The sequence below is a fragment of the Vidua macroura genome, chromosome 10, assembly GCF_024509145.1.
Source record: "Vidua macroura isolate BioBank_ID:100142 chromosome 10, ASM2450914v1, whole genome shotgun sequence".
Classification (NCBI taxonomy): Eukaryota; Metazoa; Chordata; class Aves; order Passeriformes; family Viduidae; genus Vidua; species Vidua macroura.
The window spans coordinates 8,376,268-8,397,629 of NC_071580.1; the positions used below are offsets into that span (position 1 = coordinate 8,376,268).

The 21,362-nt window shown below is 43.0% G+C and overlaps 2 protein-coding genes and 3 non-coding genes across 6 annotated transcripts; 1 reads left to right on the top strand and 4 right to left on the bottom strand.

Moving 5' to 3' along the window:
• The first annotated feature begins 367 nt into the window (after positions 1 to 367).
• RFC4 (replication factor C subunit 4) lies at positions 368 to 12,547 on the top strand. The gene is made up of 10 exons (XM_053986453.1): positions 368 to 597; positions 1,175 to 1,253; positions 5,668 to 5,747; positions 6,902 to 7,021; positions 7,872 to 8,015; positions 8,306 to 8,426; positions 8,872 to 8,997; positions 10,561 to 10,641; positions 11,545 to 11,661; positions 12,340 to 12,547. The coding sequence occupies exons 1-10, from the start codon at positions 473 to 475 to the stop codon at positions 12,433 to 12,435; spliced, it is 1,089 nt and encodes a 362-aa protein (XP_053842428.1). The 5' UTR covers positions 368 to 472; the 3' UTR covers positions 12,436 to 12,547.
• Positions 12,548 to 13,435: 888 nt separating this feature from the next.
• EIF4A2 (eukaryotic translation initiation factor 4A2) lies at positions 13,436 to 20,644 on the bottom strand. 2 transcript variants are annotated; one of them, XM_053986448.1, is made up of 12 exons: positions 20,558 to 20,644; positions 20,308 to 20,433; positions 19,398 to 19,443; positions 19,179 to 19,311; positions 18,782 to 18,921; positions 17,484 to 17,652; positions 17,190 to 17,299; positions 16,921 to 17,064; positions 16,389 to 16,526; positions 16,012 to 16,101; positions 15,693 to 15,772; positions 13,436 to 14,242 (listed from the first exon to the last, which is right to left on the bottom strand). In XM_053986448.1, exons 2-12 carry the CDS (start codon positions 20,334 to 20,336, stop codon positions 14,098 to 14,100), a joined length of 1,224 nt encoding a protein of 407 aa, XP_053842423.1. In that variant the 5' UTR covers positions 20,337 to 20,433; positions 20,558 to 20,644; the 3' UTR covers positions 13,436 to 14,097. The 2 variants fall into 2 exon arrangements, with proteins under 2 accessions (XP_053842423.1, XP_053842422.1); XM_053986447.1 differs by having other exon boundaries at positions 20,308 to 20,636.
• LOC128812527 (small nucleolar RNA SNORA63) lies at positions 16,180 to 16,307 on the bottom strand. The gene has a single exon (XR_008438753.1). It is a non-coding gene; the product is annotated as a small nucleolar RNA SNORA63 (small nucleolar RNA).
• On the bottom strand, positions 16,693 to 16,873 carry LOC128812535 (small nucleolar RNA SNORA81). Its single transcript, XR_008438761.1, has one exon. It is a non-coding gene; the product is annotated as a small nucleolar RNA SNORA81 (small nucleolar RNA).
• LOC128812537 (small nucleolar RNA SNORD2) lies at positions 18,998 to 19,068 on the bottom strand. Its single transcript, XR_008438763.1, has one exon. It is a non-coding gene; the product is annotated as a small nucleolar RNA SNORD2 (small nucleolar RNA).
• Positions 20,645 to 21,362: the final 718 nt, after the last annotated feature.

Sequence of the window (21,362 nt, forward strand, 5' to 3'; positions counted from 1 at the left end):
GCGCCCCCAGAGGCACCTCAGCCGTCAAGGGAAGGGAGCAAGCCCTGCCTCAGGACCGCAGAAGGTCCCCCTGCGGAGAGAGGTCCCTCCTTCGCTTGTTCTCATGCAGTGCTTGTTCTTTTGGGGGTGGGGAGGGGGCTCTTTTTGTTCTTCATTTCACGCTCGGGGACGCGCACTTGTGGGGACGCGCGCGGCCGCCCTGAGGGGCCGCCCTGAGGGACCGCCCGCTTCGCGCCGCCCGCGCGCGCCGCCCCCTCCCCCCCACCCTTCAGGTACAGGAGCGCGCGCGCGTGACGTCAGCGCCCGCCCCGCTCCTCGGCGCCGCCGCACTCTGTGATTGGCTGTCGGCGGGCGGAAGCGGCCCGTGCGCGGGCGGGTTGGCGGGAAGGGCCGGCGGGGCCTGAGGGGGTCTGTGGCTGACGGGGCCGTGAGGGGCCCGGCACAGCCCGGTACAGCCCAGCCCAGCCCAGCCATGCAGGCCTTCCTCAAGGGCCCGGCCTCTATCAGCACCAAGCCCGTCGCTGCCAAGGAAAAGAACGCGGCCGGGAGCAGCGGGGAGGGCAAGAGGACCAAACCCATCCCCTGGGTGGAGAAATAGTAAGCGATGCTCTGGGGCAGAGGGAGCGCTGGCCGTGAGTGGGGGGGTTTGGCTCTGGAGGGTGCAGAGAGTAGCTGGTGCATAGGAAAAGGGGGTCGCAGGTGTGGGTGTCCCTACCAGGGAGAACAGCTTAACTTTCCCTGTCATGGGGGAACTCCAGGACTGGGAGGTGCTGTAAGTGCCCTTTGTGGCTGGTACTGAGCAGAAAATCTTGGCCATGGCAAACTGTGTTGTTTCATCGGTGTGTTTTGGTGCATGAATGCATTTAATGCTGTGGTTTTTTGAGAAACCTTTATCACAAAGTGGTAAAATACTGCAGTTCTGCTTTTAAAAAACATCTCAGACAGGTGTTTACAACAGAAAAAGACAGGCAGCTTCCTGAGGAATTAGCTCACTTCAGTAATAGAGACCAGAGGCATTAGACTTCCTGTGGTGATTTTGATATCAACTACAGAGTTCACTGTAATTCTTCAGTACCTGATGTAATCAGAAGATGAAATGTTGTTTTTTCTCAGTTTCAGCTTTCCTATGAAACTTTGTCAGCTAATACATTTTATTTAATGTCTTTTTCTTTAGTCGTCCCAAAAATGTGGGTGAAGTTGCCTTCCAGGATGAAGTTGTAGCTGTGCTGAAGAAGTCCCTGGAAGGTGCTGATGTGAGTGTAATGACAACATCTACCTAATAAGCATTTTTAGATAGACATTTGAGTCAGTGGTAACAAAAAATTCTCTTTTCCAACTCAGCCATGATTGTTTTTACAGTAGTACTTCATGAACAGACTAAGTGACTTCCTCATGATATATCCTGTGTGGTATCCTGTTGTGATATATGTGTAAAGCTTCTTGTATTCCCAGTCCTCTGAACACTAGAATTGTAAGTTCCATGATGCACTTTGGAATTTTTCTAGAAAAGCTCAAATAGTAAACTTCTTGTTAATAGCTTCAAACCTGGAAAAGCTTTTATTGTCTCCACACCTGCTACTCCACTAGTACTTGTGACATTCATGTTTAAGACAAGAGGAGAAAGTTTTTCTTTCGTAGACAAGTCTGAATTGCCAGTTACTCCTAAACATTTCTAGTGATCTGTCAGTGCTTCTGTGAAACTGCTGAACACTAAAAATTTTGGTTGATGAGGGAAATTTAATTTATAAGTGCCAGATCTACTGCTTGGATAGTGATTCCCAAAATTTTTGGGTTAAAGTTTCCAAGTAAGTCTCCTTGGCTTTAAAAAGGTAAATATGTCAGTTGCAGGGTTGGCTTGTATGTCCTAAGAGAGTAGATGAGCAGAGCATTTGTAGTTACATTTGTTTACTCTTGCATTTGCTTTTGGGTAAAATGTAGGAAATATTTGGTATGTTTGATGGTTATTTCTTCCAAAGCAGCTGATGTGGAGGTGAAGGGGCTGAAGGGAGAAATAAAGTACCTAGCCAAGAGATGTCTCTGCTTTCTTCCAAATCTGAACAATTCCTTCTTTTATACATACTGAGACTTTTTTTCTTCCTCACCCAGGACAATCACACCTGTCTTCAAAAGCTATCTGTTTTCATGGGCTATGGCTTTGGTTTGCTCTGCAGTGATATGAGTCTGTTTATCTCTGAAAATGATAATTTAATCAAAGCTTGCAAAACAGACATACCTTCTTTGTCTGAGTGTATGAAGCCAAAATCAAACTGGTACAGCACAACTGTGAAAGATTTGTGCTTCTTTCTTTAGCTCCTTTCTCCACATTGTTTGCTTTGAGAATGCTCTTGTAATGTGGTACCCCAGAAATCTGTGTTTCAACAGCAATGCTGCTGGATTACAGTATTTATAGAGGTAATTAGGAATTATTTATTGAGGTAATTAGGAAGGAACTGTTAACAGCAAAGGAGAAATGAGCTGCTGCCACCTATTCTGTCTGGACATATCAGTTGTGTAACATTGCTTAGGTGATGGGTTGGGAAGTTCTATTTTGAGCAACAGATATTTAAAACCCTACAGCTTGTGGATCAGCAGTGTTTCTTGGATTCTGAGCCTAGTGCACTTGTGTTGACTTTTGGCCTCCTGAGTTGAAAAGACAAATTATAATTCCTCCTTACGGTTAGAGGCTCTGTATTTTGCCATAGCTATCCAAACTCAGCAAGGCATTTGAGAACAAAATCATCCAAGTACTTTAAAATATTTGACAGTAATATATGAAACTAATAAAAACAGACCGTTTTATTCATTTCTTGAAAGGACTCATTCTGTGAAACAGGCAAAAGTGTAATTGAACTCTGAGATAGCTAGTACTTACTTCAGTAAGTACACATTACTGCAGAGGCTCTTACTGAGTTTGGTGATCTGGTGAGATCAAAGAAGCAGCTGTGACAATGCTGTAGGTTTGGGTAATGTGCTTTATTTAAACCATAGTGGTGGAAATGCAGAGTCAGTCCTCTGTCGATTGGCCTGTATTTGTGGGCCTTGATTTGGGAGGTGCTAAATGGAGCAGGACTTGTAACTCCCTATAACTAAAACATGACTTGTAACTCCCTATAGGCAATATACCTCCATCTATAACAGCACACATCATCCTGTTATAAACTGGGGACAGCAGAGTGCAAGGGGCTTTGAACTGAAGAAATTGATTTCTGTCTGCCAGGAGTGTTGATTTGTTGTTGTTTTTTGGCAAAGAAACTGAAAACGGTCATGATATTCTTTAGTTTTCGTTTGCTTCATGATACCTTTATAACTGAAAAGAGAGTGCAGGATTATCATGGCAATTTCCATCTTCACTTGTACTGAAACTTCTGGAAAAGCATCTGAGATTTGCACTGTATGAGGTAGCTTTCCCATGAGCAGAGTGATGTCTGCAGGTATCCTGCTTACTCCTGGCAAGCATGGGAAAATGGATAACCAGATCAGGTTGCAGTTTATTTAAAAATACTGCCACAGTTACATAAAGGATTAGGTTGTGCTTGGTGAAAAATGATGTAAATACTTCAGTGAGAAACCAGCATAAATGAGGTTGAAACAGAAACAGTGATAAAGTTGTGGTGTAATGGAATTAGGAAGCATTCTAATTAAAACCTTTTACCTGCTTATGCTTTTTTTGAGGACAGTAGTGTGTGAATTATTAAGAGGCATGAAATTATGAATCTCCTCACAAACATCTACCCTTGCAATGTACCAACCTAGCACACAGACTGGTGAATTTTCAGCTGTCATTCAGTACACTTTCCATCTCTCTGGCTGTCACAAAAGAGGGGGATAATACTATTGTGGTATCTAAACTTGAAAAGGTGTTTGTTCGTAGGGGATGCTGTTTGCTTATTAGTAATTAGGGAAATGAGCAACAATTGATTGGCAGAAAGAGCAGGCAAAACTTGGAATTCATTAATTTACTAGAAATTGAAAATTGAAATTCTTCTATCTCGAATTTTAGGGTACATACACAGTTGAGTCTGTGCACTGTGTCTTGTCTTAGTTGTTAAAATGGGATGTTTGTTACCAAACTGATTGTCTCTATTTCATTTTCTGATTATGGGTTGTGTGCTTCTGCATTTTTCTCTGTTCTTTGAATGGTTTTGGGTTTGCTGTTTCCATTCTGTCTGCATTACATGCTATATTCAGCATAGAATTCTCTAATCTAATTTTAGTTGACTCTTTAAAAATAGAATGCTTATTAAGGGCTAGAAATCAAGTCAGCCTGAGAGGTTTGTCCTTTTGCTATTGGTTGGATGGAACTTCTGGATTTTTGTTTTAAGAATATAGAAGTGAAACATCCCCTATTGTCAAAGACAGCAATTTAAAGTGATAATTTATAAAACTGATTGCTTGAAATAGTAATACAGAAAACTATCACTTCTATGTCAGCTGAAAAGCTTCTTGATTTCAGCCAAAATTCAGTCATGGCTTGTACAAATTTTGTTTATGCCAGCTTTGTTCTTAGTGTTGCTCAGGTGTATTTATGAAGATCAGTCATATTCCCTCTCAGCTTTTGTTTTGCTGAGTTGACTAAATCCAACTCTTCAAAAAGTCACTTCTCATAAGACAGGCTTTTCACTCCTTTAATCACTTTTCTCAGTTCGGATTCATTATCCTTGTCTAAGGATGACTTGAACCGTGTGCAGCTCATTACCTGTTAGTATTAATAATTTACATCTGCATTAAAAGTGCAAGATTCGGACCACAATGTTACACAGGCTTATACTGCTCCTCTGAGAGACAAGACAAAACCAGCTTATGTTTCATTCCATCTAATGAATTTCAGATATTTAGCAGATACTTAGTTATGTTCTCAAATTGAGAGATTTTTTTGCTTTGTGCTGCTAAATGTCATCCTAAAATTATTGTTGCAGTCTTTGCTGTGCTGCTTTGATCTTCCTGTGTCAGCATATCTCCTTAATGCTGTTGTATTTTTCATGCTGAGGTCATTAATTAAATTATTTTAAAGATCAATTGACCTAATTTCCTTAAGAAATGCCAGTGGTCACCTTTGAAAACTCCTTGGATGGGTGCAGGAGTTTGCTGGGGCTGTGCAGTGCAGTGCAGTGAGTCGGTGGCACTGTCCCCATGGTCGCTGTGGGGCTGTGTCCACACTGCCCTCGCTGCAGCCCAGCGTTCCCGAGCTGCCCCTGCTCACTGCAGTGCAGCTGGTGGCAGCACAGAATCCTCAGTGTGGTTGGACAAGGCAGGCTGGGGAGCTGAGAAAGCAAAGGATGGTTTCATCTGGTATTAACTGCTGGTATTACCCAGGGTTTAAGGCCACTCTTGGATAAATTTGGGTGTTACTGCAATCAGAATAGTAGGCTCTGTAGGCTTTAGTGATCTCAGATACGCCCTGGAGTGTATATATAAAAATAAATATAGATTGGAATATCAGTTTGAATAGAACATGGGATGGTGCCACCAAATAACGCTTGTTCATGCTGTGCTATAAACAACAACTGTTTGTCCTCCTTTAGAGACCAGAAGAGAAAAACTTGCCATTATTTACTGTGAGGAATAGATCGTTTTTGTTCTATTAGGTGCTCAGATTGTCAGTACGTTTTCCTGTTAGTGGAATTTTTTTTATTTCCTTTTCTTACAAATGATGCCTTGCTGTTTCAGCTTCCCAATCTGTTGTTCTACGGCCCACCTGGAACTGGAAAGACTTCCACTATTTTAGCAGCTGCTAGAGAACTGTTTGGGTAAGCTGGAATCAAGTTGCTTCAGTGTAATCAACTGTCACATGTCTCCTAATCATGTGATGAAATGCCTCTGGTCACAACCTGCTCTTAGATAGTTCCCAGCACTTTGTCAGGAATAACTTCATATTCTAATTCAGCTCTAACATAAGATTTCTTTCTCATTTGTCCTGTCACAAGTCACCAATTCCTGTTACCAGTAGGCTACAGACTGGCAGCCATGTAACCCCCTAACAAAGAGTATGGAAAGAATATGGTTTGCATATAATTTACTGAACTTTGTAAAGGAATTCCAATTTTTATGGTTTATTTAGTAAGTTGTTAGGTACATATAGATCTCAAAGTGCTTCATAGAATGTCTGACTTTTCATCTCTCTGTTATGCACATTGAATTGTGTCTGGAAAGCAGTATTGGGACTTAGACTAAAATTCAGCATGTATACATTAATTAACTCACTTGTAACACTTGAGAGATTTTGAGTAGTAAATTCAGTGATCTATAAGCAAAAGATGGATGAGAACGTGGTTTGATGTTATGATCAAAAGTAATGCTGAATTTAATACCTCCCCCATCCCATTTGTCATCTTTAATCTTTGACTCACTGTTTTTTTGGAGAGAACCACTTCTACTTTAGTAGGAGGGAGACAACTCCACATTGTGAGTTCACTTTAATTCCCAGGATTTAAAATCCAGTGTATTAATTGTTTGTTTTTTAAAATTGAGTATAGATAGTACTGCAGGTGAATACTGCATGTCTTATACTTTCTGGATACTTCATTCTGGTAGTAGTGCTAGTGACTGTATTGTGGCATTTTACTTGTTATTTCACATTGCTCACGAGCTGTAAGTAAAAAGGCATGTAATATAGTGCTCTGAACGTATGAAGCCAACTTCCTACTTCTTTTTTTCCTGTTTAACTGATATAATTTTATACTTCATTGTTTTCTGTATCCTGGGAGGAGATTCTAAAAGTATCTAATGGAAATTCATACTTAACATTTTATGATCTCAACTTAAGTGGCTTTTAACAATGTTATTTAGTAATGCTGATAAAAATATTCCCTGCCATTCAAAACAGCCAGAAGGGTTGTTGTTATATTTTATAACATATCATTATAGGGTTAGCAGCTAACGTGTTGTAATAAAAATTTTGCAGGCCTGATTTATTCCGGCAAAGAGTCCTTGAGTTAAACGCTTCTGATGAGCGTGGGATACAAGTGATTCGGGAAAAAGTGAAGGCTTTTGCTCAGCTAACGGCGTCTGGAAGCCGTTCAGAGTAAGTGCTGGATCAAACCCCCCCTGCTTAGACAAAGCATGTGGTTGTTTTTGTTTCTACTATAAATGATGGGTCAGCACTGCCCAGAAGTTGGCAAAACACAGTGCTGTGGCTGAGCTTTTACTTCATGGAATTTCACATTGGGAGTTTGAATAACCAGGAGGATTTTTACTGTTGCTGTTAGCATTGGAGGCAGGCAGAAAAATCTCCACAAGGTCAAGACTTCTGGGTTTGGGCACATGTTGTTGCCTTTGCAGATGTTGTCTGACTACCACAGAAAAATTTATTTGGGTAAATTGTGCCAGAAATTTCTGGTCCTTCTGATCTGCAGGAATTTCCACAACATGGGTGTTGGTTTCTAAAAGGATTCTGGTGTTAGGTGATGGGAAGCTCAGTGCAGGTCAAGCCATGTGTATGGACTGTGGAAAGTAGCAGGAAGAAACTGCAGGCCAAGACAGCCTGACTGATTTCAGTACAGTACTGGAATCAGTCTGTTGAGTATTCTTAGGAGTTTAGGGAATCAGGAAGCCTGTAAAAAGAAGAGCTACATAAGGTGTTAAAAGAAGCAGATTACAGCAAGAGTATGTGTTTTACAGGACTTCTGCAGTATTGAAGTGTTGGTCTTTCTATGGGAACTCAGTTGCTGCCTTTATTGCAAATATTAGTCTTAAATCTAAAAATAATTTTAAAAAGATTGAACCTCTGAATCTGTTCTATTTTTCAAGGATAAATGCTTAAGTAAAATATTACTTGCTGCTTGCAGTGATTTCTCTGTGTATGTTTTTCTTTTTTTTTTTTCCTTGGTCTGTGCATGTCATGTCTGCTGAATAACAGATTTCTAATTTTTCAGTGGTAAAATGTGTCCTCCCTTTAAAATTGTGATCCTGGATGAAGCAGACTCTATGACTTCAGCAGCCCAGGCAGCCTTAAGACGCACAATGGAAAAAGAATCTAAAACAACACGGTTCTGTCTTATTTGTAACTACATCAGCAGGTACACCTGGAATTCGTTGCTTATTTGGATTTGCTGTCTGGTCTGTAGTTTCTTTTTTTTTTCCCTGCTTAAAAGTTGATATCTAATTTTCATAGTTTTCAGTTAATAGTGATGTCACTATATGCATGCAAGCCTAAAACAATACTTAGATTTCACCTTTAATTTTTACAATGTTGCAGTTTTTAGGGTTATTTAAACCTTAAGGTTATTTTAAACCTTTTCTGCCTTTGTTAGCTTTGTCTGTGAGAACTTGACCCACGCATTCTTTACCCTGTCCTTCTTTCTTTCAGAATAATTGAACCTTTAACATCTCGATGCTCCAAATTCCGCTTCAAGCCTTTGTCCGACAGTATCCAACAGCAGAGGCTATTGGATGTTTCTGAGAAGGAACATGTGAAAATCAGTAATGAGGTAACTTTGTGGTTGTCATGTAATTTTACTGCTTAATCCAGTGCATAATTGCATGGCAGCGAAAGAGGCCAAGTCAGCATACTTTTTCCAGACTGCTCAGTTGTATGAAATAAAATACATAAACTCATTTATTCTCCTTCCATAGATGAGATGAATTTTAAGTCATCCTAAAACCAGAAGAATGTCCACCAGAGAAAACTGAAGCCAAACTGTAGGGCTTTTTGTTCTTTGCTGAGAGTAGTGGCATTAAATTGGGCTTCTTTCTCAAACTGCCAGCACACGTTTGTGTTAGTAGAGAGGTTGTTTTGTAACTTGTGTATTGTGCTTGGCTCAGACAATCTGCTTTATGCACTACTTGGTGTTTTAAAGTAACTGCTGAAAAAGTGCATTAGATTTTAATTAACAGTGAACATTTAATTTAGCGTTTTCTGACATTATTTTTCAGGCAATATCATACCTGGTGAAAGTGTCAGAAGGAGACTTAAGAAAAGCAATTACTTTTCTTCAAAGTGCCACTCGTCTAATGGGAGGGAAGGAGATCACAGAGAAGATAATCACTGAAATTGCTGGTGTAAGCTGTGCCTTACAGTTTCTCTGGAATTACTCTGGAAAGCATTTTTCCTACCTCTATCTACCATTGCTCAAAGTTCGGTTAAAAATAGTTTTATACTCACTAGTATTGCAGCATGGTAATGATGCCCTATCTACCAGAATTTTAAAGACTGCTTGATTCTGTACACTTATTACATAGCAGGTTTCTAGCAACTTCTGTAAATCATGGAAAACTGTAGAACAGTCTTATAATTCAAACTGAAGTTGAAATAATCTGCCCATAACTGCAAACCCTGGAGAGTTTTTGTGGGAGAGTAGATGAGAACATTTTTGGTGCTTTTCAATATGTGTGTGTGTATATGTATAGGTCATTGCAATATTGGTTTGGAAGCACCACAGGAAAATAACTTTCAGTAGCAGCTCATTTTCAGCTTAACGTTCACAGTGAGAGTGACAAGGATCTGTGTGGATCCTGCTTTTTAATGAAACAGCAGTGGTTTGTTCTAGAATGACATGGGTAATACTGAAAGGCACAGGAGAAACCTGAGAAAAAATACGTTTAATAAAACTTGTGTGAAGGTGTTCCTATAGCAACAAAACACCCCTGAAGAAGGAAAAGTGAGATTAGGAGCTGAAGAGCTGAAAAACAGATGGGCTTTAATGATGGACACACTTCCCATGAAGGTGCTGCCATTGTAGCTCATTGTAGGGGTTGGGAGGTTCTCACTTTGATGAAACCAGAGGCAATTGCTACTGTGCAGAGTTTTACAGAACAATTTTAAGCAATTTTCACAGTGAAGTCACTGTTCAGTTTTGTGTATCTGTAAAACAGTTTGTATCTGAATAGATATCAGACATCTGAAACCTGGCAGAAATTGACTGTAATGATAAGAAAGAGAAGCATGACATGCCATTATTGAATGAATAATGCTTGTTTAAAGCAAGGGAACCAAACTTTACATGTTCATAAAAACTTGAAGTTCTTGGTCATTCACAACTTCCATGACCCTGGAGTGACCTAAGTACTAAAACTTCATAAAGAAGCTTTGAAAGCAAACTGTCCAGGCACTCAACTGACAGGAATGACAATGAGTGAAGGGGGAAAGGGGCAGCTCTTCTCTGCATAGAGTGACATAATGGCATCTGTCAACTGTTTTCCTTCTGATTTATTGTCTGATCTTGTTGCATTGGGCATTTTTTAGATGCCATTGATTTGTCACTGGAAATAAAACCTATTTGCTATGTTGTTTAGGTGTAGAATGGTACAGAAAGCACTGGCTGATCTAACTGTTGAAGAATGTCCTCCTCTTAGTCAGTGTCCTGAATAAGCAGTTGGCTTTAGGAAGGTGACTTTGACAGTCTATTGTCTTGATACGGTTTTTCTTTTAATATCAGCAGTATAGGACAAATATAATAGCCTAGTTCTCATTTTTAAAATTTATTTAGTCTGTCTCATATACTTGCTAGAAGTGGATGGGTGTGTAGAGGAATGAAATCCTGAAATGGCCTCTGCCATGAACAGTTTGTTTCTGTAAGCATCAACACTGATTTTATGTTTAAGAAATATCACTTCTGTTTACAGGTCATCCCTAAAGAAACAATTGATGAACTGCTATTGGGCTGCCAGAGTGGTTCCTTTGAGAAACTGCAAACACTGGCAAAGGTAGAGTTCTCTTAGTGCTTAGCCTGGGTATTTCTCTCAGCCAAGGCCCTGTGAATCCTTTGTTTCCAGGCTACAGCTGAGGAACATGTGGCCTCAGTCAGTTTGGATGCACATTTGGGAAGTGTCTTTTACCAGTCAGGACTCCCAGTCTTTCCCTTCTGAGGAAGAGCTGTCAAAGTTGAAAATAAATTTCCCTACCAATGTGACTCTGGCTTTCTCCTGGGTTAAACTGATGGCAAGTAGATCTGTTCAGCTGAACAGAAAAATAAAGTTGCACCAGTGCTGTTTCTATTTTCATAAACTCCTCTCTCCCTAAATGGCTTCACTGACCATTGTTCTCAGTACTTGACATTTTTGTAGCTGGGCACTACTTATTTTTTTTAAAGCTGTCTTTAGTTTCCATGGGTTTTACTTTATTAAAAAGTTTGGTCTTACAGATCTCTCAATTCCTGAGACTAGCAATGACCAGATGAAGAAAATAAATCCTAAGTAGATGGCCCTTTAAAATGTGAAGGCTGTGAAACTGCTATCTGATGCTGTGGATGCCAAACCCTCCTAATTTTAGAATAGGATTGGACAGGTTCAGTGGATGTTATTAAATGTTTTAAATGTCTCATAAACTTTCTGAGATGTAAATTGTCAGAAGCTGGAAGCATGTTTGGACAGAACCTCTGTGCCTGCCTTGCTCGTGCAGCCTGTCCGAGGTGCTCACGCTGGGTCACTGCCAGGCTGGGTGCAGGGCAGGGCTGTGCACAGGCTACTGAATCGTCCTCTACAATGTACAAGTTCCATACTAAATTGCAGTGCAGTCTCTCAGATCAGACAGAATTTTTCAAGATTATCTTTCCAGTTTGTGGTGTTTCTGCTGCTGAATAACTTCCATTTTCCTCTCTCCATGTGCAGAATCTCATCAATGAGGGGTTTGCTGTTGCTCAGCTTGTAAACCAGCTGCATGACACCATTGTGGAGAGCGAAGATTACAGCGATAAGCAGAAATCTGCCATAGTTGAGAAACTTGCAGTAAGTCTAGCTTGAGTTAAAGAAATCAAAACATGAATCTCTACAGATTGATTTTTGTTTGCAATCTCTCCCAAGAAGTACATGGTGACTTTTTTGTTTCGAATGATTCTTGGTAGAATGTAAACGTCTGTCGTGAGAAATTCATAAGGAATTGAAATCTAATTAAGTGAATTATTATCCATATTATGTTGTTCTAGCGGATTCGATCAAGAGATTTGTGGATTTGGTTGTCTTGGGGTTTTTTAATATAATGTGGAAGGGAAAATTAGGATGAGAATAGGTCAGCACTTAAAAAAAACTTAGGAGCTGCAAAATGCAAGTTTTTGTTCTGGTGAATAAAAGAAGCCTTTCCAAAAAAGAGAAGATTCATTATATTGCTCCGTTTTTGATGAAGAAGGAAAGCCAGCTGTGGTGGAGGTTTTGCTAAAGTCACTAGGGCCAGTGCCACACCCCTTTGTGTATGGAGCTTTCATGTGGTGGCCTTCTCTAGGGGATGAGATGGAGGCTGGAGAGCAGATGGTTCCCAGTCCAGTTGGAGGGGGGTGTGATGTGGCTGCTGGAGAAATCTGTGCTGATTAAAAAACAGCTGGTAAACTTCTTGTTTTCCACTGTACCCCAAGACACAGCTGCCTTGAGCATTGCCATTTTTAGAGTTTTCCCTTCTCTGTTCCTCTGCAGGAAGTGGACAAGTGCCTGGCGGACGGTGCTGATGAATTCTTGCAGCTGATGAGTCTCTGTGCCCTTGTGATGCAGCAGCTCACACAGAACATCTGACTCCTCCAGCAGCCCTTTGTTCCAGAAGTGGCTGGGTCTCTCAGAGCAGGGACCTGTGTACTTTTTTTTTTTTTTTTCAATAAAAGAACTGCACTGCAGTTGGAAAACCTGAGGCTGGAATATTTAATATTTAATTCAATTTTTTACACTGGGTAAAGGGCACAGGGGTCTGTAATGCTCCTACTGTGCAGTTCATTGCTATGCACTTACACATGGAAACAAATTATCAGGAGTATATCCATACTAAAGTCTTCATCAGCTGCAAGCAGGGACAGAAGGAAACTTAGTCCTTGTAGCCTATATTGGCTTGGAACAGACTGACTTGGCAAAATGATTATATCCCTATAGAACACAGCTTCAGCTGAACACAGCCCACACCTCCACAATCCTGTATCTGATCCTTTAGGGTTAAACAGCAAAAAATCACTTTACTAGTGACCATATTGCAACTTTTATTCCATTCAAGCTCTCAAAGAGAAAATGTTCAGCAAAGGGTAGGTCGTGTTCTGAAAGGTGTCACTTAAAATTTCCTGTCACCTCACTCTGTTCTTGCTCACAAGCAATTTTGAAGCTGTGACTTGGATAAGCATCTTTGAAAGAATATGTGCTAGAGATGCTGTCGTGACCACCTGTCCCTCGTTCCTGAATGGCTTGGGAAAAAAAATACCCTTGGATAGGTATTAAGCATAAGTGATGCAGTGCAGAGCTTTTTCATCAAGCCAGCACCAATTATTAAGCGAGCCTTTTTTCTACTCTGATGAAAGGGTGGTTCAGTTTTAAGGATGCAGGTGCAGCACCCCAGAGCTTGGTCACCCAAGGCCACACTGGCACTTGAAGCTCGCCTGCTCTGGAGTCCAGAACCAGCCCTGCAATTAATGACAAAGTACAGGAGCTGTGAGCACAAGGCTGCAGCAGTTGCCAATTTCAGCTCCCACCCTGAGACAGTGCAGGTTGCTATCACCCTCCCCTCAACCCAAGAAGCAACTATTTACAATTTAAGTGAATATAGAAGTATTTTATTGAACATTCAAACTTCATTAAGACATGTGCAATATGGCAAATTTTACTGGGTTTAACCCTAACTAAGACAATAGTATGATTGCTTGCTTGCTGGGGCTTAGCAACAGGGTCCAGATCACACTTACCACTAATTAAATACTTTATTGAATAAATACATATGAAACAAAAATGCATTTTAATGCTCTTATAAAAGTTTAGAGATTTTGAAAGGCCTTTCCAATTTAATCTGAGGTGTAAGTACATACAATAAAGGAAGGTAGGCTAGTTTAACATAATTGGCTGACTTTATACAGCACTTATATCTTTTAGTCCATAAGTAAATTATTAAATGATAAAGAACATCTAATACAACCACTTCTATGGAACTAGGAAATAAATTTCTAATAAAGAAAAAATTTACAGACCCCATGACTTTCCACCCAACCCCAACAGTCTAACCCTAAAGTGGACAAAGCCAATGGCCTTCCCCACAAGAGCTCACGACAGAAAGTCGCTTCTCTTATCAAAAATCTGTATTTCTGATCCGTAATGAGCATTGAGACAAGATTCAATATATCCCCAAAGAAAGAAGCACAATGCGCGTTGTGAATCGCCTATTCAGCAACAGCGAGCACTGGATTCACAACCACCTCATCCCGGGGATTAAATGAGATCAGCCACATTCATCGGCATCTCCTCCACTGTAGTATTGTAGAAAGTCTCAATGTCTCGCAGGATCCTCTTGTCCTCTTCAGTGACAAAATTGATAGCCACACCTTTTCTGCCAAAACGGCCACCCCGGCCAATTCTGCACAAAAAGAAAACACATTTACAGTCAAGTTAGCCTCACCCATCTGCTTTACATGTCTGCAAGATCCATTCTTGACTGCTGCTCTTATCTGCCACTGGCCAGTCTATGCTGCCTTAAGAGGGCCAGCTGCCACCCCAGTCACATCTGGTCAGGAAAAACCAGCAGCTGGTGCCAGCAGCACACCAGGTCCATTCCATGGCAGGCAGCAGGGCACACACGGTTACTCTTTGGCTGCAAAGTAAGATCTTCATTTAATGCTTGATACTGTGTTCTGAAGTCCTCTGTTCAACTGTGCACCCCACCCCTCATGCTTCACTCCCAAGCACAGAGCACACGCTGTTTAACAATCAGGCTGTTACCAAGTTAATCCGATTTTATCCAATAACATGGAACAGCACACTTAATTTCAGAATTTAATTCAACCTAACTGTTTCCAGTGGGAAAACTTAGGGTTTGTTAGTTTTCTTTCGAGAGTAAGATCCAAGTTCAGCATTTGTGTTTAAGCCCACATCAGTCACTGACATATCAGTGCATGTGGTTTAGTTATACCCACCGTGAGCTCCACCTCCCTACAGACTGCACAATAGAGCACCTTGCCAGCAGGAGCTAAATACACAGAAAGGGCTCACAAAACTTAGGGGATAATCATGACAAAATAAATAAATAAATACCAACTCGCTCTTTATTCAAACTGTGCCGCTTACGAATCCACGTCCTAAATTACGTCAACGTCGTTTCTGAGCACCATCTTGTGTCATCAACTGCCGCTATGGACTCCTGTATTTTTTTACATCAAGTAACAAAGCACAGTTTACTTCATATTTAGGGACAGTCACTAGAAGCAGTTAACTAAACCTAGGGAAACAAACTCAAAATTGCTACCAGAAGACTCCACAGAGAAGAATCCCACACTAAGGAGCCACCAAGAGCAAACATGGCACACACCACGTGGACACAGCTGAACCTCCACAAGCAAAGGCAGCCCTACAAGCTAGGAGTAAGTAAGGTCTGTCTTGTCACCGAGCAGCAACAACTCCAGGTCAGCCAGAACCCAGACCAAGCTGACCCTGCTGTCAAGATGCTGCACTACTAATGATTTCACACTCATATGTCACAGCCTACATGACAAGAGGCAGTTCAGTTGCTGGCATCTTCCCCACAACAAGGTTCATAGTCACCACTGAATCTGTTACATATCTAAGTTTTCCCACTGCTTCAAGTGTTCAAAAGTTCTGCTCCTCCCTTGTTTCAGAACCACTGCTGTTCAAGGCAGGGCTTTTTTAAAGCCAATCCACAAGTGGTTTTGTTCCCTGCTAGCTCTGAGAAGTTTATGCATGGATGCCAACACCTCTGGTTTGGTGAGGACTACAGGATCAGGTGAGGAGGGTGTGAGCCAGTGCCCATCCAGCACAGCACAGGGACTGACGGAGGGGCAGAGCCAACTGACCTGTGAATGTAATTCTCACGATTGGTCGGCAGGTCGTAATTGATAACCAGGGACACTTGCTGCACATCAATGCCACGAGCCTGCAAAGCAACACCAAGTCTTCAATTCAAGTTAGGGGCTATTTTCAAATTTACCTATCTCAGGCTTTTGTCAACCACATCATTAGTTATGAACTACAACTGCATAGTCCATAGTGGAGCATGGTCTTTGCTGTTCCAAAAAGCTCCCAACAGTTCAGGTTACAAAAACCATCACTCATTTATGAAGCTTTTGGGGCAAGGCTGGAACAGGAATATATTCAATGGAATACAATGCTCACCAGCAAGTCAGTAGTGATCAGGACACGGCTGGACCCTGATCTAAACTCTCTCATGATAACATCCCGTTCCTTCTGGTCCATGTCACCATGCTGGAGAGTTGAAACAAAAAGCTGCAATCAGTACAATTCCAATGCTCCAAACCAGAATATTCTTTAAAGAACAAAGGCATGTATGAATCCCAGCGTCCCTACCTGCTGTGGGAACGAAGCAGGTAGGGATAGAAAGGAAACATTTTACTTTAAGCAGGGGGAACGATAATACAGCACTGCACAGCTATATTATAACTTTCCTGCTTCTCACTAATATCCCCTCATCACCATTTCTTTTCCAGTAAACACACAGCATTTCAGAAGTGACTGGAAGCAGCAATTCTCACCAGAGCTGAGACTGTGAAGTCCCTGGCATGCATTTTCTCCGTAAGCCAGTCTACTTTTCTCCTTGTATTCAGGAAAATAACAGCCTGTGTAATGGTCAGTGTTTCATACAAATCACAGAGAGTATCCAGCTTCCATTCCTGAGGAGAACAAAGACCATCAGGAAACACAACATGACACAGACAGCTCAGTACACAACACTAACTTCAAGCAAGGAATAGAACTCAAATACAACAACCGATTAAGCCTGCTTTGGCACACAACTACATTCAGTACAACCTGGAAACTAAGCCAAGTTTTTGCATCAATTGTTGCACCAAATCTTCAGACACAGGACACTGGACATTAAGAAAGAGGTCCACCCTAGTCCTTTTTGATCTAGTGCATAGTTTTTCTTCTTCTTGTGTTTACTCTACTAGCATTATTGCAGAAACTAAAGCTCAGCCTTGGTTTCCGCAATTTTAGCACAGTGCTTTAACAAGAAGGTAAGAGAACCTAACTCCTCCTGCCAGAACAAGTACAACCAATACCAACCTCTCTCTCAACATTAATGTAGAACTGCTTGATACCCTCCAGAGTCAGTTCCTCTTTCTTCACCAAAATACGGATGGGATCTCTCATGAACTTTTTGGTCACTTCCAACACATCCATTGGCATTGTAGCTGACAGCAACACAACCTAAAATATATCACTCTGTGTTAGCACATAGCCCATTACAACGATTTTCATTTATGCAATTCAGTTCTCAGCCACACTATAACCAAATCTCCATGCATCACTTTACCATGTGAAAGCTTTTTTACCTGGATGTTTGTGCTTAGTTTTTGAAAGATCTCATAAATTTGATCCTTAAATCCACGGCTCAACATTTCATCGGCTTCATCCAGAACAAACATTTTGATCCATTTTGGTGCTATTGGAAAAAGAGAAGCACCTCATAAAAGTTTCAGAAATACACAATCCTTTGCATGCATTATGCTTCTGTACTAAGCTTTCCAGCACAACTCTCTACACTGAGAATACACTAAAGCTCTTAGTGGGTATGAGGCCTTCATTGAAAATTTTATCAGCAAGTGCACACTGAGGTTCATACTTACAAAGATAACGCCTGTTCAACATATCAAACACACGCCCTGGAGTTCCCACCACGATGTGTGGAGCCTCAGCCTGGAGTTTCTGCATTTCATTGCGCACGTTTGTGCCACCAATACAAGCGTGGCATGTTGCTCCCATGTAGTCTCCAAGGGCCAGGATTACCTTCTGAATCTAAAATAGAACCTTCCATTAGTAGTTGTAGCACAATAAAGCTTAAGCCCCATTACCACTGGCTTTTAAGGACTTAGGAAGCCAAGACACCAAAATAAGGGCTATGGAGGCTATGGAGCCCTTAGAACTGAGAGCTGCTAAAAGACTTTGCCCAACTTCACATAACTCAAGTTGCTAACTAGAAACCAGAGGAAGTTAAGTTACATTTTTTTCTTACTGGCTAAACTTGCTGATTGAGTGACTGCCATGAGATAATTAGTAAGCTGAGAGCAGAGGCACCAGAAGTGAGCACCAGTGCTCAGCTGCTCAGGCCTGCATGTTAAGCACTTGGGACACTCTTCTGTGAACGCTCTCCAATGGCACCACCACAAGCCAGGTTTTAAAACAAGCCTCACCTCAGCTTTAGAGCAGAACAAAGGCATAACACTCTGATAAAAGGCCCTTATTCAATTTATTTTGTTTTCTGTCTGATTTAGTACATTTAGCTTTACCTTAAAGAACTGTCACACAGTACTGGCATTTCAGTCTAGTTGAAAATGACAAGTTTTCTACTTTAGAGTCGGTTCAACATTGCACTTTAAGACCCCTTATTACTGATACTTATCCTCAAGATAAGTGTCCTCGAAGTCATTACCACACACCCACTTAACATAACAGAATACCAAGCCTTGAAGGTGAAAGACATGCAATTATGTTGTCAGGAAAACATAAAAAGATACAAAACCATTTAAAAGTAACCAAATGCGCACTGCAGTTTTCATGTTGCACAACTGCATTTAAATAGCTTCCAAACAAGCGTATTTTTTGTTTCCACTCAGAACACTGGCTTTAGTAATTGTGTTTTTCTCCTGAAGATGATCCTTTCACTTTACACATAGCACAGCAGCTGCCTCCTGCACCCTTGTCCCAACACGCCCTCTGTGTTTATTAACTCAGCTCTTTATGGAGACAGAGAACCTGTGGGACAGAAGCCAGTTTGTATCCCCCATTACTTCACACAAAAAGGGTTCTGAATGGATATTTATTACAGCCCCTTAAGAAGTCTGGTAATGTTGTCTCACAGTTGTGAAACCTGAAACCTATGCAACACACAAAAGTTTTTTGTTTTTTTAAACTACACTATCAATACCTGTTGAGCCAGTTCTCTGGTAGGGGCCAATACTAGTGCCTGGGACTCCTTGAGATCAATCTCCAACTGCTGCAGGATGGAAATAGCAAATGTGGCTGTCTTGCCAGTACCTGACTGAGCTTGAGCAATCACATCATACCCTAAAAAAAGTAGGATACACATTTACTGCTCCCACACGGGTCAATCATGTTAGTTTTACTTAATTCCCCTTGAAGTAAGTGATCAGTACTAAAGAGGTCTCTCCATTTCAGGTCAGTCCCGAAAGATGGTGTACCATCATATCACTTGTTCAATGAAGACTGAAAGTAGTTATTACTGCACACTAACGAAACAACATGTGCATTTTATAATGCTTTCCTAATTATCCGATGTTGGTATTAATGAATCTACTGCATACCTTTGATGCATGGAATAATAGCTCTCTGCTGAATAGCTGAAGGCTTCTCAAAACCATAAGCATAAATGCCCCTTAGAAGGGATTCTTTTAAATTCATATCATCGAAATTGTCAACAATCTCATTCCAATTGCTCTGTAATAAAAAAAAATAATAAAAAATAAATCCAATACCCTTGTCCACCAGCCATTAAATTCTCAGGTCAGTTCGTAAGTGCTCACCTCGATGACACCATCGGGCTCCATTCCCTCTGGGCCGCCATGGTCTCTGCCATGAAAGATAACACGCTGTTAGCACAAGAGCCACCACGACGCAGAAGCGAGCCGACACGTCGGCTAAGACAGCGGCGGGGCCCGTGGCAGATCATTCCAGCAGGTGCTCTGAGCTTCTGCCAACGGACAAACTCCTACCCCTCTTCCTCAGCGGCCTGGGCGCCGCCGAAGCCCGTGCCCGGCTCCCGGGGCCGGGCCCGACGCCGCGGGCATGGGCGCACCGAGCGCGCGCTCCCGCGGCGGCGCGCGAATGGGGGGGGGGGGGGGGCGGGCGCGCTCCCGGCGCTGCAGCGGATCCCCCCCGCCCCGCCCCGCCGAGGAACTCTCGCGAGAGCTCCACCCCTGGGATTGCGCAAACCGGGCGCTGCGGGCGGACGGCGCCGGGCGATCGCCCGGGGGGGGCTCCCCCTCCCCCCGCAAAAAAATACAATGGTCTCGCCCTCAGCGCGGCCCGAAAACCCGGGGCGAACCGACGGCGCGAGGGAGAATCGAATGTAAAAAAAAACCATCCACAGAAAGGCATTTAAATATTTAAACTACAACACAGCTATATACGAATTAATTTCGAAAAAGTCCTTTTTAAGGCTGACTGGACTGCTAAGAAAGCCAGTAACGAAAATCGAGCCCCAAGGACTAGAGCTAAACCGTTGCTGAGCCGCGAGCAAGGGGAGCGCAGGGACCGAAACGTCTAGAACGGGAGGGGCCAGGGCGCAGGGCTGGTTGACCACAGCACCCTGCCTCCCCCAGGGCGCCCCGGCTCTCACCCCTCGACCCCTTTCGATTTTTCCTCTCTCCCTGGCCACCCACGCATAATCCACGAACCCCCCGAATTTGGAAAGAGCCCAGGCCCCCACCATACCTGCTATAATCCGCGGAGCCCCCTGACATGTTCCGATCACCAGCTCTGTCCTCAACTGAAAAGGCAAGCCCTCCGCGGCGCCCGCCTTATATAGCCGCCCTACTGCCGGACTCGTTGCTCTCTGCTCTGCGCATGGATATATACCTTATGCCACACTCAAAAAAGCAAGAATCCCTCCGGTTTAAGCCCTGTACCCCAAGAGATTCCCGCCATGCGAATTTTTCAGTTAATCCGAACGTTGTGTATGTACCTCTGGGGTCCACGAGGCTACGTGGAACATAGAACTACTTTTTTTGTCAGATCGCGGAAGGATATTGCACCATTGAGTGCGTCACAGCGCCCCACTCCTTCCTCCCTCTGCCTCCCCTTCCCCCCCACGCGCACGGGGTTTCCCGTCCGGTCCCTGCTGCAGCGCGGGGCGGGAGGGGGAATGGCGGCGCCGGCTGGGCCGAGCTGAGGGGACAGCGAGCGGCCCTGCGGCAGCGGCTGGGGCGGCATAGCGGCTCCTTTTCGTGGTCGCGTTTCCCCCACCGTGTTGGTTGTTTTTAAAGCCCTGGAATCGGGGGCATTACAGGAGAGGGAAAGAGGCTTCGTCGGGCGGGGACCCGCGGCCGCGCATCCGCCCCATCCGCACACAGAAATGGCTCCCGCCTCCTCCTCCCTGACAAGCAGCACATACCCCGAGCTCTCCCCCTGCGCTCCCGGAGCCGGGGCAGCGTTGGTCATGAGGGAGCAGCGCTGGGAGCTCACGGAGACGCCCTGAGGACGGGGGCAGATGGAGGCGCCTCTGAGGGCTCCTGGGCCCCGGGCTCACACCCAGTGCAGGCCGGCGGGCCCGTGGCTGAACCCCACAAACTTGTCCCGAGGCGCTAAGGGTGGGTCATTCCTGAGGGGGATGCAGGAGTATTTGTAGTAGGCAGATTAGGTGGTTCTCAGGGTGCTGCCGAAAGCGCGGTGCTGCGATGTGCTGCAGATCCCAGTACACAAAAAAAAAACCTGACAAGAGTGATTTAAAGGTTAGTGCAGTCCAAAATAAAGCACTGAGAGAACTGTTA